The sequence below is a fragment of the Aedes aegypti genome, chromosome 3 (assembly GCF_002204515.2).
Source record: "Aedes aegypti strain LVP_AGWG chromosome 3, AaegL5.0 Primary Assembly, whole genome shotgun sequence".
NCBI lineage: Eukaryota > Metazoa > Arthropoda > Insecta > Diptera > Culicidae > Aedes > Aedes aegypti.
In genome coordinates, this window is record NC_035109.1 from 342,486,347 (window position 1) to 342,510,428 (window position 24,082).

Here is a 24,082-nt window from a genome sequence, read left to right on the forward strand (position 1 = left end):
TAGAGGTTTCTAGAAGTGGTACATAAGTAGGGCTATAATGGTAAAAAGAGAAATATCCTTAAGAGCCCTTATCAAATAACAGTCTGTCATTTGAAATACTTTGCGAATTATTTCATGAGCGATGTTTGGCATTGACTTATTGCGAGTCAATTCGTGCAAGTCAGTTTGGAGCAAATGAACTTGCTGCCCAGTGCACTGAAAAGGCAATCAGGCAGCTGTGATAGTATATTTACCAAACTGTGTTTCAACAGAAACACCTAAAGTTTCAAAATCTTTGATTTCAAATGACGAAAAAAGTTGATGTTTTATGCGTCTATAAATGATCATGCTCCATCCAGCCGACCATTGCGATAAACAAAAATCTTATTTAAGTTTGGATCCAGTTTTTCAAACAAGTTTCAGTAATAACTGTAATGTCATTGAAAACTAACTGTAATAATTATAATGTTATTAGCTGTTAAAAAATAAACAGCTCTTCCTCTTTACCACTCAAAGAACGAGCATTCCAATTCACAATATTTAAATGATTATTTGGATCCACAAGAGAAACGCAATCTAATAACAATTTTATTAGTAAATTTTACACCAATTTGGACTGCTTCTATTTGGACTGGTTTTAAACATTGCATCAATCATTTGTTTCAATTGTTCAGTTAGAAAATCAAAATCAGAGGAAGACAAGTAGGTACATTTTCTGAAGATATTTTTTTGATAAGGAGACGGAATACCTGCGGCGGTATGAGAAACGGTATTTCTATGTGATTTGAAACAATTCGAACGATTACCCGTAGGAAGAAATTTATTGAAACTTAAATTACCTGCTACAACCTTAGCATAGGAGTTATCTCGGGTACTTCCCAGCAAATTGAAAAGATTCGAACGGTTTTTCTTCTTATTTTTGGCATTAACGCCCTCACTGGGACAGAGCCTGCTTCTCAGCTTAGTGTTCTTATGAGAATTTCCATATTTTTCTTTATTTAAGACACCGACACGTTAATGCTTCCAGGACGATTTGGCCTTTGAAGGAAGCCCCACACTAGACAACGATGCATGCAACGCCCAGTGGCACAATCGAAATACATTCCTGGCGAAAAGCTTTCCGGACTGAAGCGTCACGGTGTCTTTGTGTAGCAACTTTATTACAAAAAATAGGTAAGTCTGAAATTTCAAACTAAAAACAATTAGACTTTGCTCTTTCATTTGCGACCAAAATTGAAAAAATCGGTCGGGGGGTCCAGAACATTTTTTTTATTTTGTGTAAAGTATTTATGGATATGTGTTGTTGTACCGACGCACATTGTGTTGAACGTATGGATATACGGGACAAACTGCAAGATCAAACCATTTGAATACCTTGGCATGGAAATTAAAGTTTTTCTTGGTCAAAAGAGCTGTAATAAGCATAAATGACATATAATAAACGCATAATCGCAAAACTGTCTCAAGCATCATTTTAATTATTTTCCACGAAACCCCTTGAAAATCGTACTTATATTGGTTATTATGATGTAAGAAGTTATATGGACATATTTCTCGCATAACATATGATTTCGTCCTAAGGTGAAGATACATCGAAGTCAAACCTTGAATTTTTAAGAGCACAAATGTAGAGAATCTTTACAGTGCAGTACAAGCTTGTTTGGAACATATCTAAAAATTTCTGCGACCGAGTTTTTATATAGAACTGTTATCCATCTATAAGTATCCACCTATTATAATAACAAATAAAGCAACAATTTCCAATAAAAAAAAATATCAAGATTTGTAATTTATGTAAGTATATAATACATATTTTCCGGTATTTCACTTTTGTATCTACCTTTAAATTACTATCTGGAAAGCTGAAAATTTCACGGAATACTATTTTTATAGTAAGGATGACAAGTAACATATGGGAGACTGGATTCTAAAACATTTTTAAATTTTAAACCGCCCCAATTTATATAAACACATAGTTACGCAAATACAAACATATGTACAAGTTTCTCGAAATCAAACATCAAAAAATACTCTAGACCCCCGACCGATTTTTTTTTTCTTGGTTTTTGAACCTAGAGACCTAGACTTTATTGTGGCGAAGTTGCAGACTTACCTATTTTTTGTAGTAAAATTGTTCTACGAAACACACCGTGCCAGTCCGTTGTCTAATGTGGTGCTTCCTTCAAAAGGCAAATCGTCCACTAGAATAATTAACGTGTCGGTATCTTTTTTATAAACGTTGCGGTTCATCTGCCTGGAAATCCAAAAAGTTAGACTTATAGTTGCCCCCGCAATTTGCGCATACAAACTTTTTGGAACCTTCACATGACATATGTCCTTAGCATTTAGCATCCATGCGGCAATGTTTGGTACCATGACCCCAATCTTGGCATCAACGGCACTGAGGTGAGTTCTGGATATTTGCATGTCACACGGACATCGAACTTGAATCTTGATTTTTATAACCTTAGATAACCTTTGATAAAATGAACTAAATAGTATTCTTGAGAATGCCAGATTCGATTCTCTTTTTCATATTACAGTCGACACTCCACATCTCGATGTTCTATATCTCGATATCTCTCCCTATGTCGATGATTTCATCGGTCCCTTCAGTCTGTATACATTTTGTCTCTCCGTATCTCGATATCTCTATATCTCAATGTGCTCCTGTTGATTCTTTGTTCCAAAATTTCTCTCCGTATGTCGATATGACCACAATCAAAGGTGATTAGACTAGATTTTAGTGATTCAAACCAATTTAAGAACGCGAGATGACGTCTGCTTGTTATTATTTTCCTGGTAACGGAGTGATTTTCAATCTAGTGTTCATTAAAAATTTGTTCTTTGTCTCGATCTCTCCGTATCTCGATGGTCCCTTCGATATCGAGATGTGGAGAGGCGACTGTAATTACTTCGACTGGGGAAAAGCCAAGTAAATCATTTATTCCATGTTTGATGTCTTCAGGTGACTTATAATCACTCTCAAGTTTTCAGGACGACGCTGAACAATCGGTCAGTTTTTTCGTAAATTGTGCTTCTTCTCTTCAAGATGTTTGAGAAGAAGTTCGCAATCTTCAAGAGTTTCCGGTAAAACGCAACAGTCTCTTGCACCAGCATTACGGTGCTTTCTCTTTCCGTAATCCATGGTAATGTGCCAAAAATGTGGAATAAGAGAGACATTCATGCTATAAGCAGGAACTGTATTTATTATCATATCAAAAATATCGAAGCATTTTCAACAGAAAGTCAAGTTCCGATATATGTCGAAAAATAACAAACTTTCGGTGTACCTTTTGAGTGTTTCTGGTTTTTGAATTAACGTTCTTGTGGTATGGTTTTTGCCACATTTTTCATATAGACGTCTAAAAGCCTAGCAGTTGTCAAACGATCCCTTTTCTCCACGCCTGCTAGGACTCCAAAATGTGAAAAGATCAAATCTGTTACGCTTCTTGTTAATTAAAATCATTAAAATTATCGGTTTAAAATAAAATTAACAACATTTTTTTTTTACTTCTCTGTTTTTTATCTCCTAAACTGCTTGAATTTTTCAGTCAGTTTAGCGAAATATTTTATTTAATGATCTTTTCGATCTTTTGTCAAACATAAACAAAGTTAAAAAAATCTTATTTACACGCTTGACATATTTTTGAGACTATTATTTTTTAAATGGAACAAACCTAAACTGCCCATAACTGCATATTTGTAACATTCGACAAAAGTAGGCATTGAGTAAATGAGTTATCAAGTTTGCATTTTATTGCAGTATGAGAGGGAACTAAAATTTCAAAAAATCACTAAGAATTCAGAAGTGCTTATTTGATGCTGAAATTTTCTACAACTCATATCGCATATTGGGTGAATAATCAGAAAATAATACTGATAGAAATTTTGTTGATACTGCATTACGAGGCTCATGTATAATCTCAATGTGACTGTTATGCGGTTACAATTGCCAATGTGACAAAACAACTTGACATTTGTTTCAAATTTTCGAGAACAATTTTACAGATTTGAGTAAATTGATCGAAAGTATTTGTCATTTGACGACTCTCCCCGGTATTAACTCGAAATTGCCAAAAATGTCGAATGTGACAAATATGCAGATATGGGCAGTAAAGTGTATAGATGCATGGGTTTTGAAGTTATCGTTGTTATAAGCATTTGAATTAATAATATGACTTCCCTTTCCTTGAAATTTGTTGACATATTTCACTGAAATGTTTCAGTGAAATCTCCAAACAAAACACGCGTGTTCGGAATATTAGACTGTTCGGAATTTGAGACCAAACGGTACTAAAATCAATTGAGGGGTTCAAACGCAACGAGGTGTAAGTGACATTTGGGTCGATATTGAGTTCAGGCGATTATAAAACGAAGCCAAACTTTGAATTTTCAAGTGCACAAGACTGGAGATTCTGATAACAGTTCGCGTTTAAAACCAATCAAATTGCTTGCCTGCTGGTGGTGATCAATGGGATAAATTTTCAACGCGGAGCGCTTTTTGGTTCTCAAGTCTTGTGTTCTTGAAAATTTGAGGTGTGGCTTCGTTCTATAACCACCTTAAGCTAATTCAGTTAGTTCTTCTGTTTTCATGCTTTTCAATGGTAGTTTAAGGGGCGGTCCATTTATTACGTAAGACAATTTTCGGGCTTTTTCAACCCCCCCTCCCCCCATGGTGAGATTTTTTATATGAAAATTAAAAATAAATTATATGGCGCGTAAGAAATCTCAGACCCCCCCTCCCTCCATAAGCCCTTACGTAATTAATGGACCGCCCCTAAGGTGATTTTCGCGTTCAATAAAGAATATAACGTAATTCGTAAAAGATGGGTTTATTTTTTGACTCCCATACAATTGGTATGGATTGAAAAATAGCTGATAAACTTCAAAGTCGATTTTCTCAAAACAAGGTTTATGTCACTTACTTCCCTTTGCTTCTAACCCTCTCGATTGTAACCCAATTATAGCAAATTTAAATGTAATATATAACTGACTGAATTTCAATTGAAGGGAGATCTTTCTGTACCGCACAGCACTCAATATCAGACATAAAACATGTGGGGAAATCGTGGTCTAATGAAAATGGTGTACTTACTTGAAGAAAAAGAAAATATTATAGAGAGCAACATTTGCGTAGAATCCTTGTAATATGCACAACAAAATAGAGATATATGAAAAACGATATAGAATTATTTAATTTCTAAATTTTTGAAAGTATGAATAGATCTCTACCGAAAATCATGAAAATTGCACAGAATATTATTTTAATCGTAAGGATAGCAACAAAGAAATGGGAAAATGGATTTTTATTTTTAAATCTTTGAACTGCCCTAATTCTCATACAAAAAAATAGAACTCGAAACGCAAGAAGTATACGAAAATAAACTTGGACATATGTGTTTTTGACCCATTCTTATCCACGACGACAGTATCTTGAAATTTGGGCGTTGGATGTTGAGAAATTGTGGTGTTAGGGTTAATAAAATGATTTTTTTTTTATGAGATCTACAATATTGAATACTAAGGCATTACAAAAGTTTTTCTTAGTAACATAGCTTCAAAATGATACAACATATTTTTTCATTTATTTATTTTTTTGATCATAATAACAATGCGGCTTAATTGAAACAAAAAGTGCACAGATGTCCATTGATCAAATTTATGGGAATCGGTTAAAAAAATGTACAACTTTTTGTAATCTGGATAATTGTTTTTTAATAGGAACATTTGTGAAAGTAGGTATAATTTGCTCGAAGGCACGAAACTATATTAATTCCGGCAGACGCACACCTTCTTGGAGTTGCAGTAGCCTCCCCGATTGCCACGGGCAATGCAATGAGCAGCACAAGCACTATCACCAACGCCGAATCCGCTCAACAGATCACAGGTGGCCCGTTTCAGGCGGAAGTTCTCCACGGCGGCCTGATAGGTTTCCTCCGGCAGTTCATCGACTGTGATGAAGAGAAATTCTTGATAGAGAGTTTTCTTTGATTACAAATATGTAAATTTACTTACAAAGAGAGTTGGCAAAAGGGCGAGCTTCGTCCGCCAGCACCGGTTCCTGTGGGTAGGCACTAGTAATGGCCCCGGTGCACAGAGCCAGGAAACAAATGACAGTGAGGGACTGCATGGTTGGTCCTTTCGGGATCGATTGGAAGAGAGCTGATATCTCTTGAACGAGCTTGTGGAATTGAATGATGTGCTAATCAAACAGCTGAGCGAATTTATATTGAGAGAAAGAATGAATGAGCTGCCGCCTTACGCTACCGTGTAAATCACCGAAAGCGTAAAAGTGCGAGCAAGCTTATTTGCATACAATGAGCGATCTGGTTCATTCGCACCGGGACGATTGGTGGATCACCGGAACGATCCTTAAACGCTGGGGGATTCACAGTCGCGAAAGGAGTTATGAATGCAATTGTAAATATTTGATTATGTGTACGTACGACTGATTTAATTTAGAAGCAATACACTTAGGCAGCATATCCAACTAGAAAAGCATGACAAACGAATACTTTATCATTAAGGTGAAACTCCGTTGAATCCGTGAATTTCTGTGTGAAAGTAGTGGTACTCAAGAAATATTCTCGTAACTGTTGGTAATAGTGAAGTTATTATTAATAAGACATCGTTGCCAGTTATCACTGCATCGGTTTGAGTATTTTTCACTTCGACTAAATAATATTGCTTGATGTCGCTTTTAAACATCAACAGTCCTGACAGCACTGCAAGCGATCAGCCGACCCAAAAATAGAAAAATGAAAAAAGCGAAAAATTGTGATCGGGTGATTGTTTTAAGCACGATTCTGCAAAGTTTTAAGTTACATCCTTAAGAAATCAACTAGAAGGTGTTCTTCCATATATAAGTCTTGAAAGTAAACTATGTACGATGTCCTACGTGTTACGAAAGTGATACAATTCTACAAAAAGTGTCCTCCGTTCACGGGTGAATAAGCGTAAACATACGTAGCAACGTTCGCTGCTCGTGTTGAAAATTAGCACGAATTGTGAAAATTTGACTAATTACTAGTTACCAAATTATGAAAATTGAAAGATAAAAGTATTCTGATATTCCTTTAGCAATTTGAGATTGATTCATTATAGGTAAGTGAAATAATTTGAGAAATAAATGTGAACCACCGTCAAATGTGTTTGTATGTGTGAGGAAGCCATTTTTCCAGCCATGATTGGGATTCCTTCCTATATGTCCTTAGAGTTAAATACCAGTGTACCACATTATGCACTTTAGGTGCGAACAGGATGCAAAATAACAGGCTTAAGTTTTTAAACACTGAGTCTATAATAAAAAGGCTGCAAAATGATTTCAAGAGCTCAATTAGTTATTGAGTACGCATTACAGGGTGATTACTATATCCTGTCAGTAAAATCAGTAATCATAGAAAAAAGATGGTTGTATGAATTTTAATTACCAGTGCATATCCAGTTTTGGACATCTAGAACATTTAACTTCGCTATACATAGATAACATATTAATATTTTTACCTCAATTTCCAGCCACATGCGTGGTTTCAGAAGCATTGCAGTTAACATGCACGTTATTCAAAAGCATATATTTTAACCAAAAAAGACATATTATTTTCGCTAAAATTCTCCATAATCAGTCTTATGCTATTTCCTAGTTAGTCTAAAAGATTGTGGTAACATGCTGTTTCAATCAGGCATTTTTTTCAGCGAAGTTTAGTCAAAAATACATATCTGTGGAAAACGTGCATGCCAGGTGCAATGCCTTTAAAACAACACTAAAAACTAAGGTAAATGGAAAAATATTTAATCTTTACTTTGTCAAAACAAACTTTATAGATATGCAAAACAGGATGTACACCGGAAATTAAAATTCATACTTACATCTTTTATCTACGATCATTTACTTTACTGATAGGAATTAGTAACCATCCTGTAAATAAAAGTAAATAGCAAACCATGCTATTGAAGTAGTATTTAATAACAAATAAAGCTATTCAAATTGTCAGGCGATCCAAATATTTTATCATATTTTATCGCAAAGCAATCAAAATAAATAGCTTATAAGTAACTAACTCTTTTATGATATCATAATACAGCCATTCCATGAAAAACCGATCTAGTGGGTCACCGAATTCCGTGAAAATTTGCTATTTTATTCCTTATCCGAAATAAGGATACACGTATTTTTGGATTTTTTGATTAAGGTGACCATTTCCAAAATAGGGTGACCAGAAAAATCGCGATTTTGCAAAATTTTTATTTTTAAAATAATTATAACTTTTGAACCGTTCGACCGATTTTCAATCTTTTTGGACGAAATGAAGGCTAGAGATTTTGACTTTTCAGGAAAAATATAAAATTTCACAAAAAGTGTGTTTTTTACATGGAAAAACTCAATAGTTTCCGTTTTTTCGTGTTTTGAAGGCCTCGGGACCAAAGGGGCTATTGCTGTTCTCATTTTTTCCTCGGAAGGTCCTGACATCAATGACATCTGAGAAATGTCGCCCATCAACCAGCACGTGGTCTATTTGGGAGCCGGCATCTCTACTCGGGTGTCGCCAGGTGTGTTTGCGGATATTCTTTCGTGCGAAGTAAGTACTGCTGATTGCCATCCCTCTAGCAGCAGCGAAGGTCACTAGCCTCAGGCCTTTATCATTGGTAACGGAATTAAGGCTTTCCATTCCAATGACAGGTCGGAAGAAATCTTCTTTCCCGATCTGCACATTTGCGTCGCCGATGACTATCTTGACGTCTTGTTTTGGGCACTCTCCGTAGGCCTTATCCAAGCTCGCATATAACTCATCCTTCATGTCATCGAGCTTATCGTTCGTTGGCCCATATATGCTGATCAGGCTGTAGTTGAAGAACTTGCCCTTCATTCTCAACACACAGATTCGGTCGCTTACCGGTTTCCACTGAATAATTCGCTTCATCTGCTTCCCAATCACTATGAAGCCAACTCCACGTTCTGCTCTGTCACCACCGCTGTAGTAGATGTGGTACTTGAATGAAGTGTTGGCGATGGGGTCCACCGCTCGGAATTCGCGTTCTCCGGTTCTCGGCCAGCGTATTTCCTGGATAGCTGCCACGTTCACACCGACATTCCGCAGTTCACGAGCCAGGAGCCCAACACGCGCGGGTTCATTCAAAGTTCTCACGTTCCAAGATCCAACTTTCCAATCGTTGTCCTTTATTCGTTGCCGGGTCTGTTGCCGTAAAATCAATCCGTTTGCTCTACTTTTGCCTTTCTTGGTTGGTGAAGAGTCTTCGATAGGCCACCTAACCAGGGTTGCGCTACCTACATCGTGCTAGAGGGGCTGCCTCCTCGGTGCTGACACGATACAGCATTATCCGCTTGTTCTTTACATGATGACCACGGTCATAGCCATCACAACCATCCACCTTTATCAGGGCTTTGGACCTGTAGCTCTGGTTCTCAATAGTTTCAAGTTCTTTCGGACATGCTACTGTGGTGAGCCGTCATGCGCTAGCGGTATACGAATGCGAAATCGGCAACTTTGGCACAGAAAGCTCTCGTTAATAACTGTGGAAGTACTCATAAGAATACTAAGCTGAGTAGCAGGCTCTGTCCCAGTGAGGACGTCAATGCCAAGAAGAAGAAATCTCTCATGTGAATTTGTTCTACTAAACACAAAATGTTTCGTGCTAGTTTGCTGTGTTAAACACTGGGTATCCACTATGGCCACAATTGGTGTTATGGCCAATACCAGTGCTTCAACCCTACCATGGCTACAGTATAACATTAACCTAACTTTTTGAGACTTTCAAATATGCTTCGAACTTATTTCTGATTCAGTCCTCAAAAGCATAATGATATTTTCTGCAAACTAGATTTTGATGACATAAGAAGTTTTCGGATGTAACATGCGTCAATAAATTTTTAAGGTACATTACATTGATTTTTCGACATGAATTTGTCATTACTCTGAACCTTGCGAAAAATGCCTCTAATAAATATTAGAAACCAAGTAACACATTAAGCCAAAATTTTGAAAATTTTCGAGATTTGTCCATCTAAAATCAGTAAAGTAATATATACTGTATTATAATGTGTAATATTGTAATTCCATTTATGTCATGGTGCATCCGCGATCCTGTGCAGGCCCGATATGCCATTTTACTGATTCAACAAAGTGACAATATTATTCCCCAATCTCAATTTGACCACTCAATGCGTGAGCAGACAAAGTGCCACGGTTGCTTGATATCAGCAAAGTCTAAGATATTGCACCATAATCATAAAGTCAGATCATTGTAACTTGAGCATTACTTTGTTTCTGATAAGATCTACATGAAAGTTCACAAAGGGAAATGCAACACGGGGATTTTCAGCTTTTTTATTCTGTTTTCGATTGATATAAAAGAAGCTCTTTACCACTCTTGACGATATCAGTATCAAGACACGTTTCTTTCGTATTAGAACTAAAGTCTAACTAACTAAACCAACAACTTACCATCATGAAATTCACAACTGCCTCTTGTCTAGCACTCCTGTGCTTTGCATTAATTGTTAGTGCTCAATCAGAAGATAGCTCAGCAGAACATGAGAACTTGGATCAATTAGAAGGTATAACATTTATTCAGCAGTTTAATTTTATAAAGTATCTAACGTTTCTGATCATTCCAGTCGACTACAACGACCTCAACCTGGCAAGGGCAAGTCTCCCACAACTGCGTAATCGATGCAAAAGCATGGGTAATTGTGTGCACGATAAAATTTGTGACAGCAACTGCAAACAGTTTGGTTACAAGGACGGAGAATGCAGCGGAAGATCTTGCATTTGCTGTGCTTAAAATAATAAGAATCTATGGAAAAATGTGTTTTTCGAAAATCAGTTGTTCTGAATAAATAATAAAGAATAATTACTCGACATCATAATCATGTTGTTCTGCAATCACTATATATTTTCAATGTATTACCGTAGATGCAGGTGACAAGAGTCAGAGGGGTGAGAGTGGGTGAAAGCATGATTCTAATATCTCAACAAATATTCCAAAGATTGATGTACACTTGGGAATCCACGCAGAAGATCATCCCCTATCGCCGGAACTAGAGTTACTGTGCACGTGCTGTAGCCTCATGTTCTGAAGTCACATTGCTTGCTCGCCGGTGCGTTGTGCATTGTGAGATCATTTTTAGTGCGCCTCAATGCGTCTTATACGCTCCGTCACATTTGAATAGGTGAAATTTATTTTAAACGAGAATCGAAATTGTAATTCTTAGATCGCGAGAATTGAAATTTTGGATGAATTTAATAGGGCTGGTAGCGAGTCACTTTTTAGTAACTTGGTCACTATTTACGATCTGGTATTTAAAAAACCACTATTTGCAATAAAAAGTCACTAAAGTCAATTTTTCAGATAAATGGGCACTAAAATCATGGACAGTAATGTTTTACTGGTTTTCGGTATTCTAACACGAACATTTTTTTCGATCTGATAAAGTGAATAGGAGGGATTCTTTGCTAACACTGAAAGAATTGAGGTGAAAATTGCGAATTGAATTTATGATGAAACTTTTAAAGTTATCAACAGCAAATATCTAGAAGAGATCCTGGGCCTTCCTTTGAAACGAAGCTTAACAAAACTCTTTTGAGGAAGAAGCCTGAAACTTTTCTGTAAAATTATTTATTAAATTTGTCAGAAACTTGAAATTATTTCTAGTTATTCGCCAAGAAACTCGATCAGAATTTTAAGTTGAAAAGTACTTTAGTAGAAATTTCATCATTAAGATAATGACTAGACTCGGAAAAAAATTGATCACACAAAAATGATCACCATAAATTCATTTTTAATCGTATATTTCTAAAACTTTCAGAGGTAAATTAACTATATATTAGCTATGTTTTGGCATAATTTATTTATTGAAGTTCTTTTCCCAAGAGAGAGATCTTGTCCATCTTTCTTATACAATTTCTCTCAGTTTTTCTTAAAAGCTTCATCGGTTTTGAATGTTTTTCCGCTTTTCTTCAACTTCTTCATTATCGCCCGAAACTTTTCGATCAGACGAAGTTCTGGTAGGGTGATGTGCTAGTATCCATCGTAGTAAGCATTGGTCAGTGAGAACTGCAATTTTCCCAGTATTGCAGTGAATGATGCTGTGCATGCCAAACAATTCTTTCTCAAAACGGCTTTAGCATTGTTCAATAACATTTTGATAAATCTTGATATCTTTTTGAAAATAATGCAAAAAAATGCATCTTACCGTATTCTCAGTCCGTCGTATCATTTTCAACTCCGTCGCAATCAGTTTTCAGATTCGTCTCACAGCTTACGGCTCACTGTGTGTATTGAATGGTTAAAACACAGCATATCAACGCTAAAAAAATGGTATACTAGAATATATAGATCTACGGGCATCTCCCTCCATTTCTTCAGCATGATGGAATATACTAATTTCCTTTAAAATTAATTGTTCGTCATCAAAATTCAGCACAAACATATGAACACAATTCCTTTTGATCATACAATAATGGCATTTGCTCACAGTACAGCGAAAACAACACAATCAAAGGAACCGTAATTTTACGTCGAGCGTCGCGCACACATTGATGCGCACAAGCTTTTTTTTTCTCAGTACGACAAATTGAACTTTGTTTACATTCTCAATTATACGCGGCGGTTGAGGAAATTTCGTAAAATTTGGTGATTTATTGAAGTTTGACGGCGTGTGATAGGAATGAAATCCTTCGTTGAAGAGTACGAAGGTTTTCCATAGTGAAAATAAGTGCCCGGCGAAGTAAGTCACCCACGAAAGCGGGAAGAATTTGTGTTGAAAAGTGGTGTGGCTCAGTCGATCGCTAAGCATTTCTCTCAAATCGTGTTCGTCCATGCCATTTCGGTGAAAAAGTGCAAAGTGGATAATTGAACTGAAGTTATTTACCGAAATACAGTAGTTTTATTGCATTTTTGGTGTAAAAGTGTACAAACCATAAAAGCTTTCACAAAATTACACTTGGATAATGAATCTATGTTGCAGGTAAGTTTGAATATCCGCCGTAGTGGAACATTTAAAATTTGATACGACGAATAGTAGCGCTTACGACGAAGTAGAACAAAACCCTATATTTGGTGGGTTCGCTTCCTTCGAGACTTTATCAACGTCCCACGCTTCGTACCAATCCATTGCAGGCTTGGCGTAATGGCACGAAGCGAGATCCGGCCAGAACAGCGTAGGACCACGGTCAGAGCGGAAGATAGGGAAGCAAGCGCTTCTGCAAGCATTCCTCTCGATAAATCTGTCCGATTATGGTGCCGGTTGTAACGAACGGCTTGCTGTACCGTCCGCACTCGCAGATCGCCTACCACAACAGGTTCTCTTCTGGAACTTTTCCGGAATTCGAAACCGGGGATTTGTTTGATGTCCACCTTGATGTATGTCTCGGCGTCCATGACGAGACAGCCTGGCTTGTCCAGCCACTTACGGTTCAGCTTCCGGACACGCAATTTGGCCACCGTGTTTTGCTTGTCAGTCCGGTTTGGTGCCTTCCTGACCTTAAAAACACGTAGCCCAGCCCGCTTCATAGTCTGCTGGACGAACCACTTCGACGAATTGACCTTTTCGGCCACATCTCGGGTGTAAAGGTTCTGGTTATTCTTAAAGTACTACCTTATCTTCCGCGCGTTCTCTGGGCATTCCGTTTTCGGTTTTCGACCACTTCCAGCACGTCGCTCGATGGTCTTCGTCTCCTGGAACATCTTCACAACGCGGGACACGGTGGAATGTTAGCTTCCAAGAATTTTGCCAATCCATCTGTGCGACTGATCAGGATTATCGATCACCGCTCCTAAGATTTGCTGACGTAGCTCTTCTGGTTTGAAAACTAATTGACAGATCGCGATAAAATTTTGCACACATAACACTCTCAACTAGTATTACCCAAAATTTAATTAATTTTTACCCACATGATAAAAAGTTACACCCAAAACAAAGTGTCGCATTTTTTCCATATCCAATTTTTATTTTAACAAGCTGAAGGTCGTAGGTTCAAATTTCGACCTTTTCCTGTAGGAAATTTTCTCGACTTCCCAGAGCATAGAGTATCTTCGTACCTGCCACACGATATATACATGTAAAAATGGTTAATTGGCAAAGCAAGCTCTCAGTTAATAACTGTGGAAGTGTTCATAAGAACACTAAGCTATGAAGCAGGTTCTGTCCCATTCCAGCATTTATTTATTTCCTCTTCAACTCTTAAAACTAAGATGGTTCAGAAATTTATCTTCAAATTTTGTAAGGATTCACCGAAAAATTCTTCCTGAATAACCGTCGTAGATTTACCCTTCATTTCTTCCTGGAATTTATCAAGAAATGCGCGATATTTTTTCAGAAATTTGTTTGACAACTCTGTGGCGTATGGAACAGCTTCAATGAATTTTGGCGAATAAGTACGCCAGTAATGATGAAGAATTTTGACATAGATTTTACCACGAATTTTGTATTTCCAGGAGCTGTTCTCTACTAGTTGGAATGCTCGAATTGTAGCCTATGCCTTTTCATATCCCGAACAAGATTGACCATATCTCAGCCACAATCTGTCTTTTGATAATGTTTCATATCTATTGTAATGCGGTTATATTATTTGGATGTGTTTTAAGCTTACGGTTTAGAAATATTTCAAATAACTTAAAGGTGCTTCAATTACAATTCAACATAATTTTAAAGTTGTGTTGATCTGTTTGGTTTTGTTTCTGGACATTTATTTTGACTTCTGTTTGTAGTTATTATGTCACTTTTATGATAATATTGGTCATAAAGACACTATTATTTTTTTTTTTTGTCTGACCGCAAGTAGCCCTGATTTAAAGCGAGTCTATACTTTTCATGTTCATTGAAACTTTACTTTCAATTATCTCCATTTGAAGTTGCCACGAAAAGTACTGTCGTTGGGGGTAAGATTGGGCCAAAAATGCGTATGTCCTGATTGATTTTTAAACCATTCCATGACTTTACATGAAATCTACTTATGACTATGAGAATATGTTCAAGGGTAATGAAATTGCAAATGCTGAACAAGTATTTAAAATTCGTTTGTATTTCATTGAATGGGAAACGTAAAAAAAATTGCCCATTCTCACTCCATCGAGGGGAAGACATTGGGCTAAACAATAAAAGCAAATTAGAAAAATCGTCTTCCACTCAAGCTCCATACAGCGTTCTAATATCAGTTCATATGATGGACATAATTGTCAGATTTTTTAATAGTATTTTTCCAACTAAAAGTGAGATATATTCTATAATATTCTAAAAGTGTTAATTTAAAAAGATCTTATTTTCGAGCTTTTTTCAATGATTACTTTAAAAACCAACTAAAAGATCTTATTTTTTGGCGGTAGTTATTGATAATTGTAAAAAATATCTCATAAAATTTTTGTATGAATATATTCAACATTATCTGCTATATTTTAAATTAAGTTGGCCTTTGGTAATTGGAACATGACAGAAAGAACAGAGCATTTCCACATTTACGACAGTAATTGGAAGTTTATAAAAGAAATTCTTGATGACTAGCATATACAAGGGAATATCTGATCTTCTGATAATCCTCTTCAAGCTTTTCATAAAGAATTTTCAACTTACCTTAAGATATTGAATTCAACGGACATTTTGTTTTTAAACTGTTACGTATCGATAATTGAATAGTGGATTGATTGATATCTTAATTAATTCAAATATGTCTCCAACATTAAATACTATGATAGATTATTTGTTTAATAGCAACTATTATTATTTAAAGGTGGATTAACAAATTTGTCAACCTTTCTTCTAAAATTTTCAATATTTCATAACCATCTAATGAATTTTATTGAACATTTTGTTTGAACTACCATTTTTTAGGTCCCACATGCCTCGGGAGCCTTCCTTAGCCGAGTGGTTAGAGTGGCTACAAAGCAAAAAAAGCTCTCAGTTAATAACTGTGGAAGTGTTCATTGAACACTAAGCTGAGAAGCAGGCTCTGTCCGAGAGAGGACGTAATGCCAAGAAGAAGAATGCCTCGGGGTACCTTTAATCATATAATCATATAAAGTCAGAACCGTCAAAATATTTCTTATGCAAAATTTTCAATCTAAGCTTGTCTAAAATAACTAAAATCTTATTCTTCACATTTGACCAACTAAAATCTGAAAAGTTCCAGATGTATTTTTTAATGTTGTATTTCCATTTATGCATTATGACTCCATGATCCTACGATAGGATTGATTACAAAGTGTCAACAAAGTGACAATATTATTTTACTTTATCATTAAGTACGCTCAAAGCGTGAACCAAACAAAGTGTCACGGTTGCTTGATATCAGCAAAGGCTGAGATATTGCACCATAATCATAAGGTAAGATCATTGTAACTTGAGCATTACTTTGTTTCTGATAAGATCTACATTAAAGTTCACAAAGAAAAATGCAATACGGGGATTTTCTGCTTTCTTATTCTGTTTTAGATTGATATAAAAGAAGCACTTTACCACTCTTGACGATATCAGTATCAAGCCACATTTCTTTCGTATTAGAACTGAAGACTAACTAAGCGAACCAACAAATCGCCATCATGAAATTCACCATTGTTTCTTGTATAGCACTCCTGTGCTTTGCCTCAATTGTTAGTGCTCAGTCAGAAGATAGCTCAGTAGAACACGAGGACTTGGATCAATTAGAAGGTATAACATTTATTCAGCAGTTTAATTTTATAAAGTATCTAACGTTTCTGATCATTCCAGTCGACTACAACGACCTCAACCTGGCAAGGGCTAGTCTTTCACAACAGCGTAATCGATGCAGAAGCATGGGTAATTGTGTCCACGATCAAATTTGTGATAGCAACTGCAAAAAGTTTGGTTACAAGGACGGAGAATGCAGCGGAAGATCTTGCATTTGCTGTGCTTAAAATAATAAGAATCTATGGAAAAAAATGTTTTTCGAAAATCTGTTGTTCTGAATAAACAATAAAGATTAATTACAGGATAGCATAATCATTTTGTTCTAAGTACAATATGATATTTTTTAATATATCACCTTAGATGGGGGTGACAATGAGTCAGAGGGGTGAATGAGTGAAAGCATGATTTTAATATCTCAACAAATATTTCAAATATTGATGTACAATTTTAATGTTGTATTCTTTCCAGATGTCAAAAGCTACTATAAAAAAAAAGTATGACGAAGAGTTAAAGCACTGAAGACAAAGGGTACGCCTTTCGCATAGTAATTTTCATATAAACTTCAAATGGCGTGTACACAGTCAAATTTCTTTCAAAACACTTCAAACTTTGGGATGATGATATTTACCACTTTTGATATCGTTTAAGCACAGGGAAGCACAAACGTCAAAATTTGTATCAGTCTAATGTTCATGCTTTTATAAATCAGTGAAAAATACACGCATTTCGAATATATTTTTTTAACATTTGCAAATCCATTACCGTTGAACATATTCCTGGAACATACTGGAAAGAATATTTCAAGTCCAATTACGAGAGTTATCCAACAAGCAACATGCTTTTTTAACCCCTTTGAATAAAAAAAATAAAATCGTGTCAAGGAGTGTGGGTTCGATCGACAGCACTTAAAAATTTTCGTGTTAAAATACCATATATGATACAGTTGATATTGAAATACTTTACTAACAAACCTAATTGAAACAAAACTTGAGCGATTTGTTGGAATTTATAGATATACTCAGAAAACTTAATATAAGAATATCAAATAGCAAGCCTCGTTAAAAATCGCTAATTGGGAAAATTAATATTCCACATGAGACTTACACGAACACAACTGTTCAGAATAAGCCAATTTTTATACAAAACGCTCAACTTTGACATACGCTAACTTTGTATCCCTATGAGCAATCGGAATGAAATTTCGATAGAGAACTACTAATTTGCTCAATTTCAATAAAACAAAATTTGAAGCACCGGTAGAAAGTTAAACAGTAGGTGAAATCGATAAAAATAATATTAATTTTTATGTTCAGCAACAATTTTGTAAAAAAATGCTTTTTTATACGTTTGTAGTTTGGGTGGAAATTGTTGTAATAATGAGTAAAGAAAAAAATAAACTAAAAATGCAGCAGATGTTGAAAATTTTAAAACTATCATTATGTGAGCGATTTCACCTGGTGTTTAAGTTTTTAACCGATGCTTTAAACAAATGTATATTCAAGATAATGTAATTGAGCACATTTAAACAAGAATTTACCTCTTAAGTGATGGCATATTGTTAAAATTAACATATTCCACAACAAAATTAAAGCCTACTAAAATAGTGTTCTTTTCTATCGAACACATTATTCGTTTAGACGGCAAACTAAACGTGCTTTGTATCAATAATTAAATTTTAATTGCTTCCAAATACAAGGAACTACACAATTATCAAGTCAAAAGTGGTGTCAGAAAAATGCATAGTTCTATACGGAGAAGTGCTAATTGCAGAGAGCTCCTTCAATCAAGAATAAGTGTTTGCCACTGGAGTGTTGACGTTTGGTTAAAATGAACCTTTTTCCTTAATTTACCCACTCCAAAAATGTTCCCATTTAACGAACACTCGGTCACTCAGAAAGCAAACTACACGTGCTTTTCTTCATTTTATGTTGTTAAGAATTTCATAATTTGACTTAGAAACCTCATAATGTGTGTTATGATAATGATGCGCGATTATGATTTCATAAGGATGATTTACTTGAGTCTGAAAGGAGATTGGGCAAATATACACAGGATCATTTGAAAGATCCAAATAAGACAAGGAAAAGCTGGTACGGGGACAAAAACATCCATCGTCGGAGAAAAAAGTTATTTCGCTTGGTTTGAGATGGATTTTCGATGTATTTGTTTATTTTTTACTATATTTTTAATTAATTACAAAGAAAAAAATATACTTTAATCTGAACCTTTATAATGATAGAAAGCTCTTTGTTATATAGAAGTGAATTAAGACTATGATTCAGAGATCAAAACATTACATGGTTATGCTAGACGGCAATACATTGAAAACAAAATCTTTAAAAATACATATAGTCATTCAGTTAAGTTGCTACCATACCCTTCCACCCACATTATACCAACCACAATTACTCAACTGTTCTGTAGCAGTTTTATATAATACTTTTTGTGGTCAATAAGCTTATATTATAACTGAACTTCAAATAGAACATCAGCTTCATTCGATGAAAAATAGTTGAGAAACAGTGGTGGAAGAAAGGTGAGTTGTGTTCAATAAGAGAACTGACTGTAACAGATTTTTCTAATGTATATATTACTCCATCAGAAATTTTACAAAGAATTCTATTCGTCTATAAAAACATAAACAGCACAAATGTGAATGGAAATTGTCATTTGAACTTATCTGCAACATGTGCGTAGATTGAAAATTTCATGTGTTTACGGTTGTAGGCTTCGTGGTCGTGCGGTTAGCGTCGTCAGGCAGTTAAACGCATCGTGTCATGGGGTGTGGGTTCGATTCCCGCTTCAGCCGTTGAAACTTTTCGTCAGGAATATTTCTCGGCTGTGCCACTGGAGCATGCTGTCCGTTGTCTAATGTTAAGTTACAGTCTGTGCAGCTAAATGGCTGAAGACGGTGTCCGTGTCTCTTTAAAGATGTATCGAAGCCACACTTCAAAACTTCCAAAGCATAAATCTGGACAATCAGATGACGGTTCAAGTTGAAAACTTGATCGATTGGTCACCACCAGTCAGTGACCAATCAATCGATCAAGTTTTCAGCACGAACCATTTTCTGATTCTCTAGATTTGTAGTTTTGACAATCTATGTAGCCCCATTTTGCTGAACTAACCTCGCTTACGCTGTAAACGTCTGTCTAGCTATTTTAGCCAAACCTCTATGCAAGAATTACAGATAGAAGAATAGATAGATAGATAGACGTCTCCGGCAGCTGTTATGTTTCCTAGATTCTGGGACTATAAACCGATACATCCAAGCGACCAACTCTTTCAGGCCCATCTTGATGAGTTCCACTCATATACCATTCTCTACAACTGTCTAGTTACTCTAGAACGGCATCCTGCCTCCGTACGAACAATGGGAGCATTTCACAGGTCCACTGCTTCCACTTCTGGCTGTGATGCTCCTCGTTCTTCTCCTCCAGAATAATTCTACAACCTTCGTCGAACCAATCGTTCTGTAATATCCGTCCAACGTAAATTGTTCTTACCTGTAAAGTTGATGGCTGATATGACTGTACTCCAACAGCCCGCAAGTGGGGCTTCAGCAAGTAAAGCCTCGCTCGGCAACGTTTGCTCGAGATGCGGGGAGTGAGCTGTGGTGACATCCGTCCGCTTCAATCGCTAAAGCCAGGCGTCTGTACCGTTCGTTTTAAACGGCAGGGAGTTTTAAGCGCAGTTTTATCATTATCAGGTATTGGCCAGAATTGTTGATAGCACTGAAGTATATTATGTCGGAGAAGTGCAACCCATAATCGACCGTTGACATCAACTTCCTCTTCTTGGCATTAACGTCCTCACTTGGACAGAGCCTGCTTCTCAGCATAGTGTTCTTATTAGCACTTCCACAGTTATTAACTGAGAGCTTTCTTTGCCAAAGTTGCCATTTTCGCATTCGTTTATCGTGTGGCAGGTATGATGATACTCTATGCCCAGGGAAGTCAAGGAAATTTCCATTACGAAAAGATCCTGGACCGACCGGGAATCGAATCCAGACACCTTCAGCATGGCTTTACTTTGTAGCCGCGGACTCTAACCAGTCGGCTATGGAAGGCCCCGTTGATCCTCAACCTGCACCGCGAGAACCAGCACGTTGTGCAGAATACAACGCCACAGTGCTTTGTCCCTTGGACAAAAGTCAAAAAATCAACTTTCATATTCGACCGAATCAAGTAGGCCATATATATGTTAACATATGTTTTGAGCGTGAAGTACAGATATTAGAAAGTTCATGCAGTTTTCAAAACAAACCAAAACCCCACGTGTTGACAAGTTGTTTCATCGTTCTATATTATTCATTGTTTTCGTGTCAATCCAGTCCCTCTACAATTCGCTTCATTCCCATCCTTATTATATTTTCAAAATGAAAATCATTATGGACCGTATTGAAACAAGTAAGTAGGAGTCATTCCATTCAATTTCCTGTGATATATTTTAACAATTGTTGAAAAAGATGCTTCTGAGCTACATGCTTTTTAATACAGAAGAAAATTAAAACATTTATTTTCTTTTTGCCCGTAAAAAAAAGTACCTCAAAGTACCTTTCTGAAATCCACTTAAAAATAAAATTTAAAATATTTTTTGAATTCTGGAAGTGATTCCAGCTGCATATGTTTGCCAATTGTATGTCATCTTATGATTTTTAGGATTTGCTGCCACAACCATCAATAAAGATTGTTTCGAGCAGTAGTTTTCTGCCGCTCCACCCAATCGGAAAAATGATGTTCTGAATTTCATGTACAGCTGTTATGGCACTGATTCTTTCTCCAAGATATTTGAGTACGAGCTAAAGACGTTTTGCAAATTTTATTGTTGCAAAATAAATTAAAAGTGGGCTAAATGTTGAAGAACATACAAAATTTTCGTGAAGCAAAACTCCGACTGGTTAGCAAAACCAGTTCAGTTCCCGCGTAATCAGGAAACTGACGATGCAGATATTTCCAGCTCGGCTGCAAAGGCTGGCATGGGGCCTCACAAACCGTTCAATTAATGTTCAAGAAAAACTAAAAAGGGACGTGTTGTAGATCTTATCAACTAAGAGCTCGCATTCTCTGACAATTTTCATGAAGGATATCTCGATGGAAGCTTCTACTGCTGTAAAACTGGTTTGCAAGTGGGGCTTCAATGGAAGTTCAGGACACAGCATGTACAAACAAACATTTTCGGAAGCAGGAAAATCGGATGAAAGTTTGCTGACCGGAACCATTGCGACGTTCCGTTGAAAATGATCGAAATAAAAGAAAATAAAACTCTCTGGTCAAACGACATTTCAATTTTCTTTTGTAGCAATAATTCAGTTCTCGGATGATTAAAAGCTCGTAAATAAATCGTGTTGCTAATAAAAAGAAACTTTATTCAACCTTTTTTATTGGATTTCATTTTTTTTCATTGGAATAATCCGTACTTCAATATTTTATAAAAAGTTGGTCATTGAGACACTTTTATGGTTACGCATGTCACATACATCGTTCATGCAAACGACTTAAATACTTTTTCATGCATTTTTATTTTGAACATTTCTTCCGAGCGAGCACTGTTCTATGGTGTCAAATGTAAAATTTAACGTATAAGCCACTCATGTCATTACTGATGTAATATGTGTCGTTTATGCCAATAATGAGTTTTTTTTTGTGTATAACGAGATCCTCCTCAACATCATAGGGCAAAACCGCATAAAACATCCCGTTATGACTTTTGTCCCCAAGTGCCATACGTTCGAAGCACTGAAAAAATTTAGCTGTCATATTTTCCTCGTCCGGGTACTTTTATTTCGTCTGTGGCATGAAAATTTTGGCTGATAATTATAAGTTTTTTTTGCTTTTCGGAAAGCAACTGCAAATCCTGTTAATGATCAAGCATCGTAAGAATCAAGTGGGAATATGTGAGTCTCCAAAAACCCGGTGAAAATTGAGTGTTAGACGCAAACATGTGCCATATGAATGTTTTTATGTTTTACACATGCCAAAATGAAGATGAAGAATATTCTTCTCCTTCTTCTTTCTGGCGTTACGTCCCCACTGGGACAAAGCCTGCTTCTCAGCTTAGTGTTCTTATGAGCACTTACACAGTTATTAACTGAGAGCTTACTATGCCAATGACCATTTTTGCATGCGTATATCGTGTGGCAGGTACGAAGATACTCTATGCCCTGGGAAGTCGAGAAAATTTCCAACCCGAAAAGATCCTCGACCGGTGGGATTCGAACCCACGACCCTCAGCTTGGTCGTGCTGAATAGCTGCGCGTTTACCGCTACGGCTATCTGGGCCCATTACATGTGCCAAATGAAAATTTTATGGTTTATTGGTGAAGATTTAGAAGATACACACCAAAAAAATCTTAGATTTACACGTAACGTAATATTAGCCTCAATCATGCAAAGCCATTTCTTATGTATTATTCAATGATAAAACCTATAAACACATCTATTATGTACAACATTGTTACCAAAATCCTTAATATTGAACGCGAAACGTCTTCTCTCGAAGAATGTTGCATGCAAAACGGCACGGTTTACATGATTTTCACGCTTAAAATTCAATCATAAATAATGCACATGGAATGACAAGCCGTCGATCCATCCATGTGCATTATTTTTAGCAGAATATTCAGCGTGGAATCATGTAAACTGAGCGATCTTGTTTGCAATTTCACTTTCAAGATGCAAGAAAGCATGCAACATTGGCGAATGTTAAATGGAAGATCATGAAATGTTTCAGTTTCACTCAAGTTTGCAAGCATTATCGAATGCAATGAGACAGTTTACATTAATTATCGTTGAATGTTCAGATGCAACTCGTTTTACATGATTATCATAAAGAATTACGTGCCATGTAAATTTGAGAATTTTTTGCTGTGTAGGTATTTTTCAAGTAGCTGATGAATCTGAACATCTGAGAGTTGCTGACCCACTAATTGTGAGATTAGGAATTTGGATTTGCTGGACGACGCAATTGGAATGAAAACGTGAGACACAAATTTGGTGAGAGAATTCCATTTATCTACTTATTGTAAAACAAACTGGTATAAATAAGCGCAGATACGAAAAATGTATCTAAAAAACGGGACAGATTTTTTTTGTTATAATGTTTTTCGTCTTAAGCGTTGTGTTTTACCAATTCGATTTATGAAAGAACAAGTTGCTCACTCCGCGAAATAAATCCATTTCAATTTGCCACCATTTAAGTTTGGTTTAACACTTTAGTAGTTGCGCTATTGTATTTTGTATAACATTGGTTAAATAACCTCGCATTTCGTATGCAGCATCAGTGCCGTACCTCTGGTGGTGGGTCAACCGTGCGACAACCGAAAGCTTAATTGTGGCGTTTTGTTTTATTTTTTGTTTGACTCTATTTTTTTTTCTTTTGTTTTTCATTGAAACGCTGTAGTCTTAAAAATAAACGATGACCCTAGAGGGATCGGTTCTG

At 36.3% G+C, this 24,082-nt stretch overlaps 2 protein-coding genes and 1 long non-coding RNA gene across 5 annotated transcripts in view; 2 read left to right on the forward strand and 1 right to left on the reverse strand.

The window, feature by feature from the left end:
* Positions 1-24,082, forward strand: part of LOC5579101 — a 127,917-nt gene that overhangs the window by 45,484 nt on the left and 58,351 nt on the right. Inside the window, exons 2-3 of one of the 3 annotated variants that reach the window (XR_002502182.1) lie at positions 16,427-16,642; positions 16,703-16,954. The exons of the other annotated variants lie outside the window; for them this stretch is intronic. The gene's annotated coding sequence lies outside the window, so the exon portion shown is untranslated. Of the gene's footprint in view, positions 1-16,426; positions 16,643-16,702; positions 16,955-24,082 lie in introns of those variants that run through there. 3 annotated transcript variants of the gene reach the window in all.
* On the reverse strand, positions 5,549-6,189 carry LOC5579095 (defensin-A-like). The gene is made up of 2 exons (XM_001657239.3): positions 5,998-6,189; positions 5,549-5,933 (listed from the first exon to the last, which is right to left on the reverse strand). The coding sequence occupies exons 1-2, from the start codon at positions 6,110-6,112 to the stop codon at positions 5,752-5,754; spliced, it is 297 nt and encodes a 98-aa protein (XP_001657289.2). The 5' UTR covers positions 6,113-6,189; the 3' UTR covers positions 5,549-5,751.
* On the forward strand, positions 10,360-10,867 carry LOC5579096. Its single transcript, XR_002502185.1, has 2 exons — positions 10,360-10,555; positions 10,616-10,867. It is a non-coding gene; the product is annotated as an uncharacterized LOC5579096 (long non-coding RNA).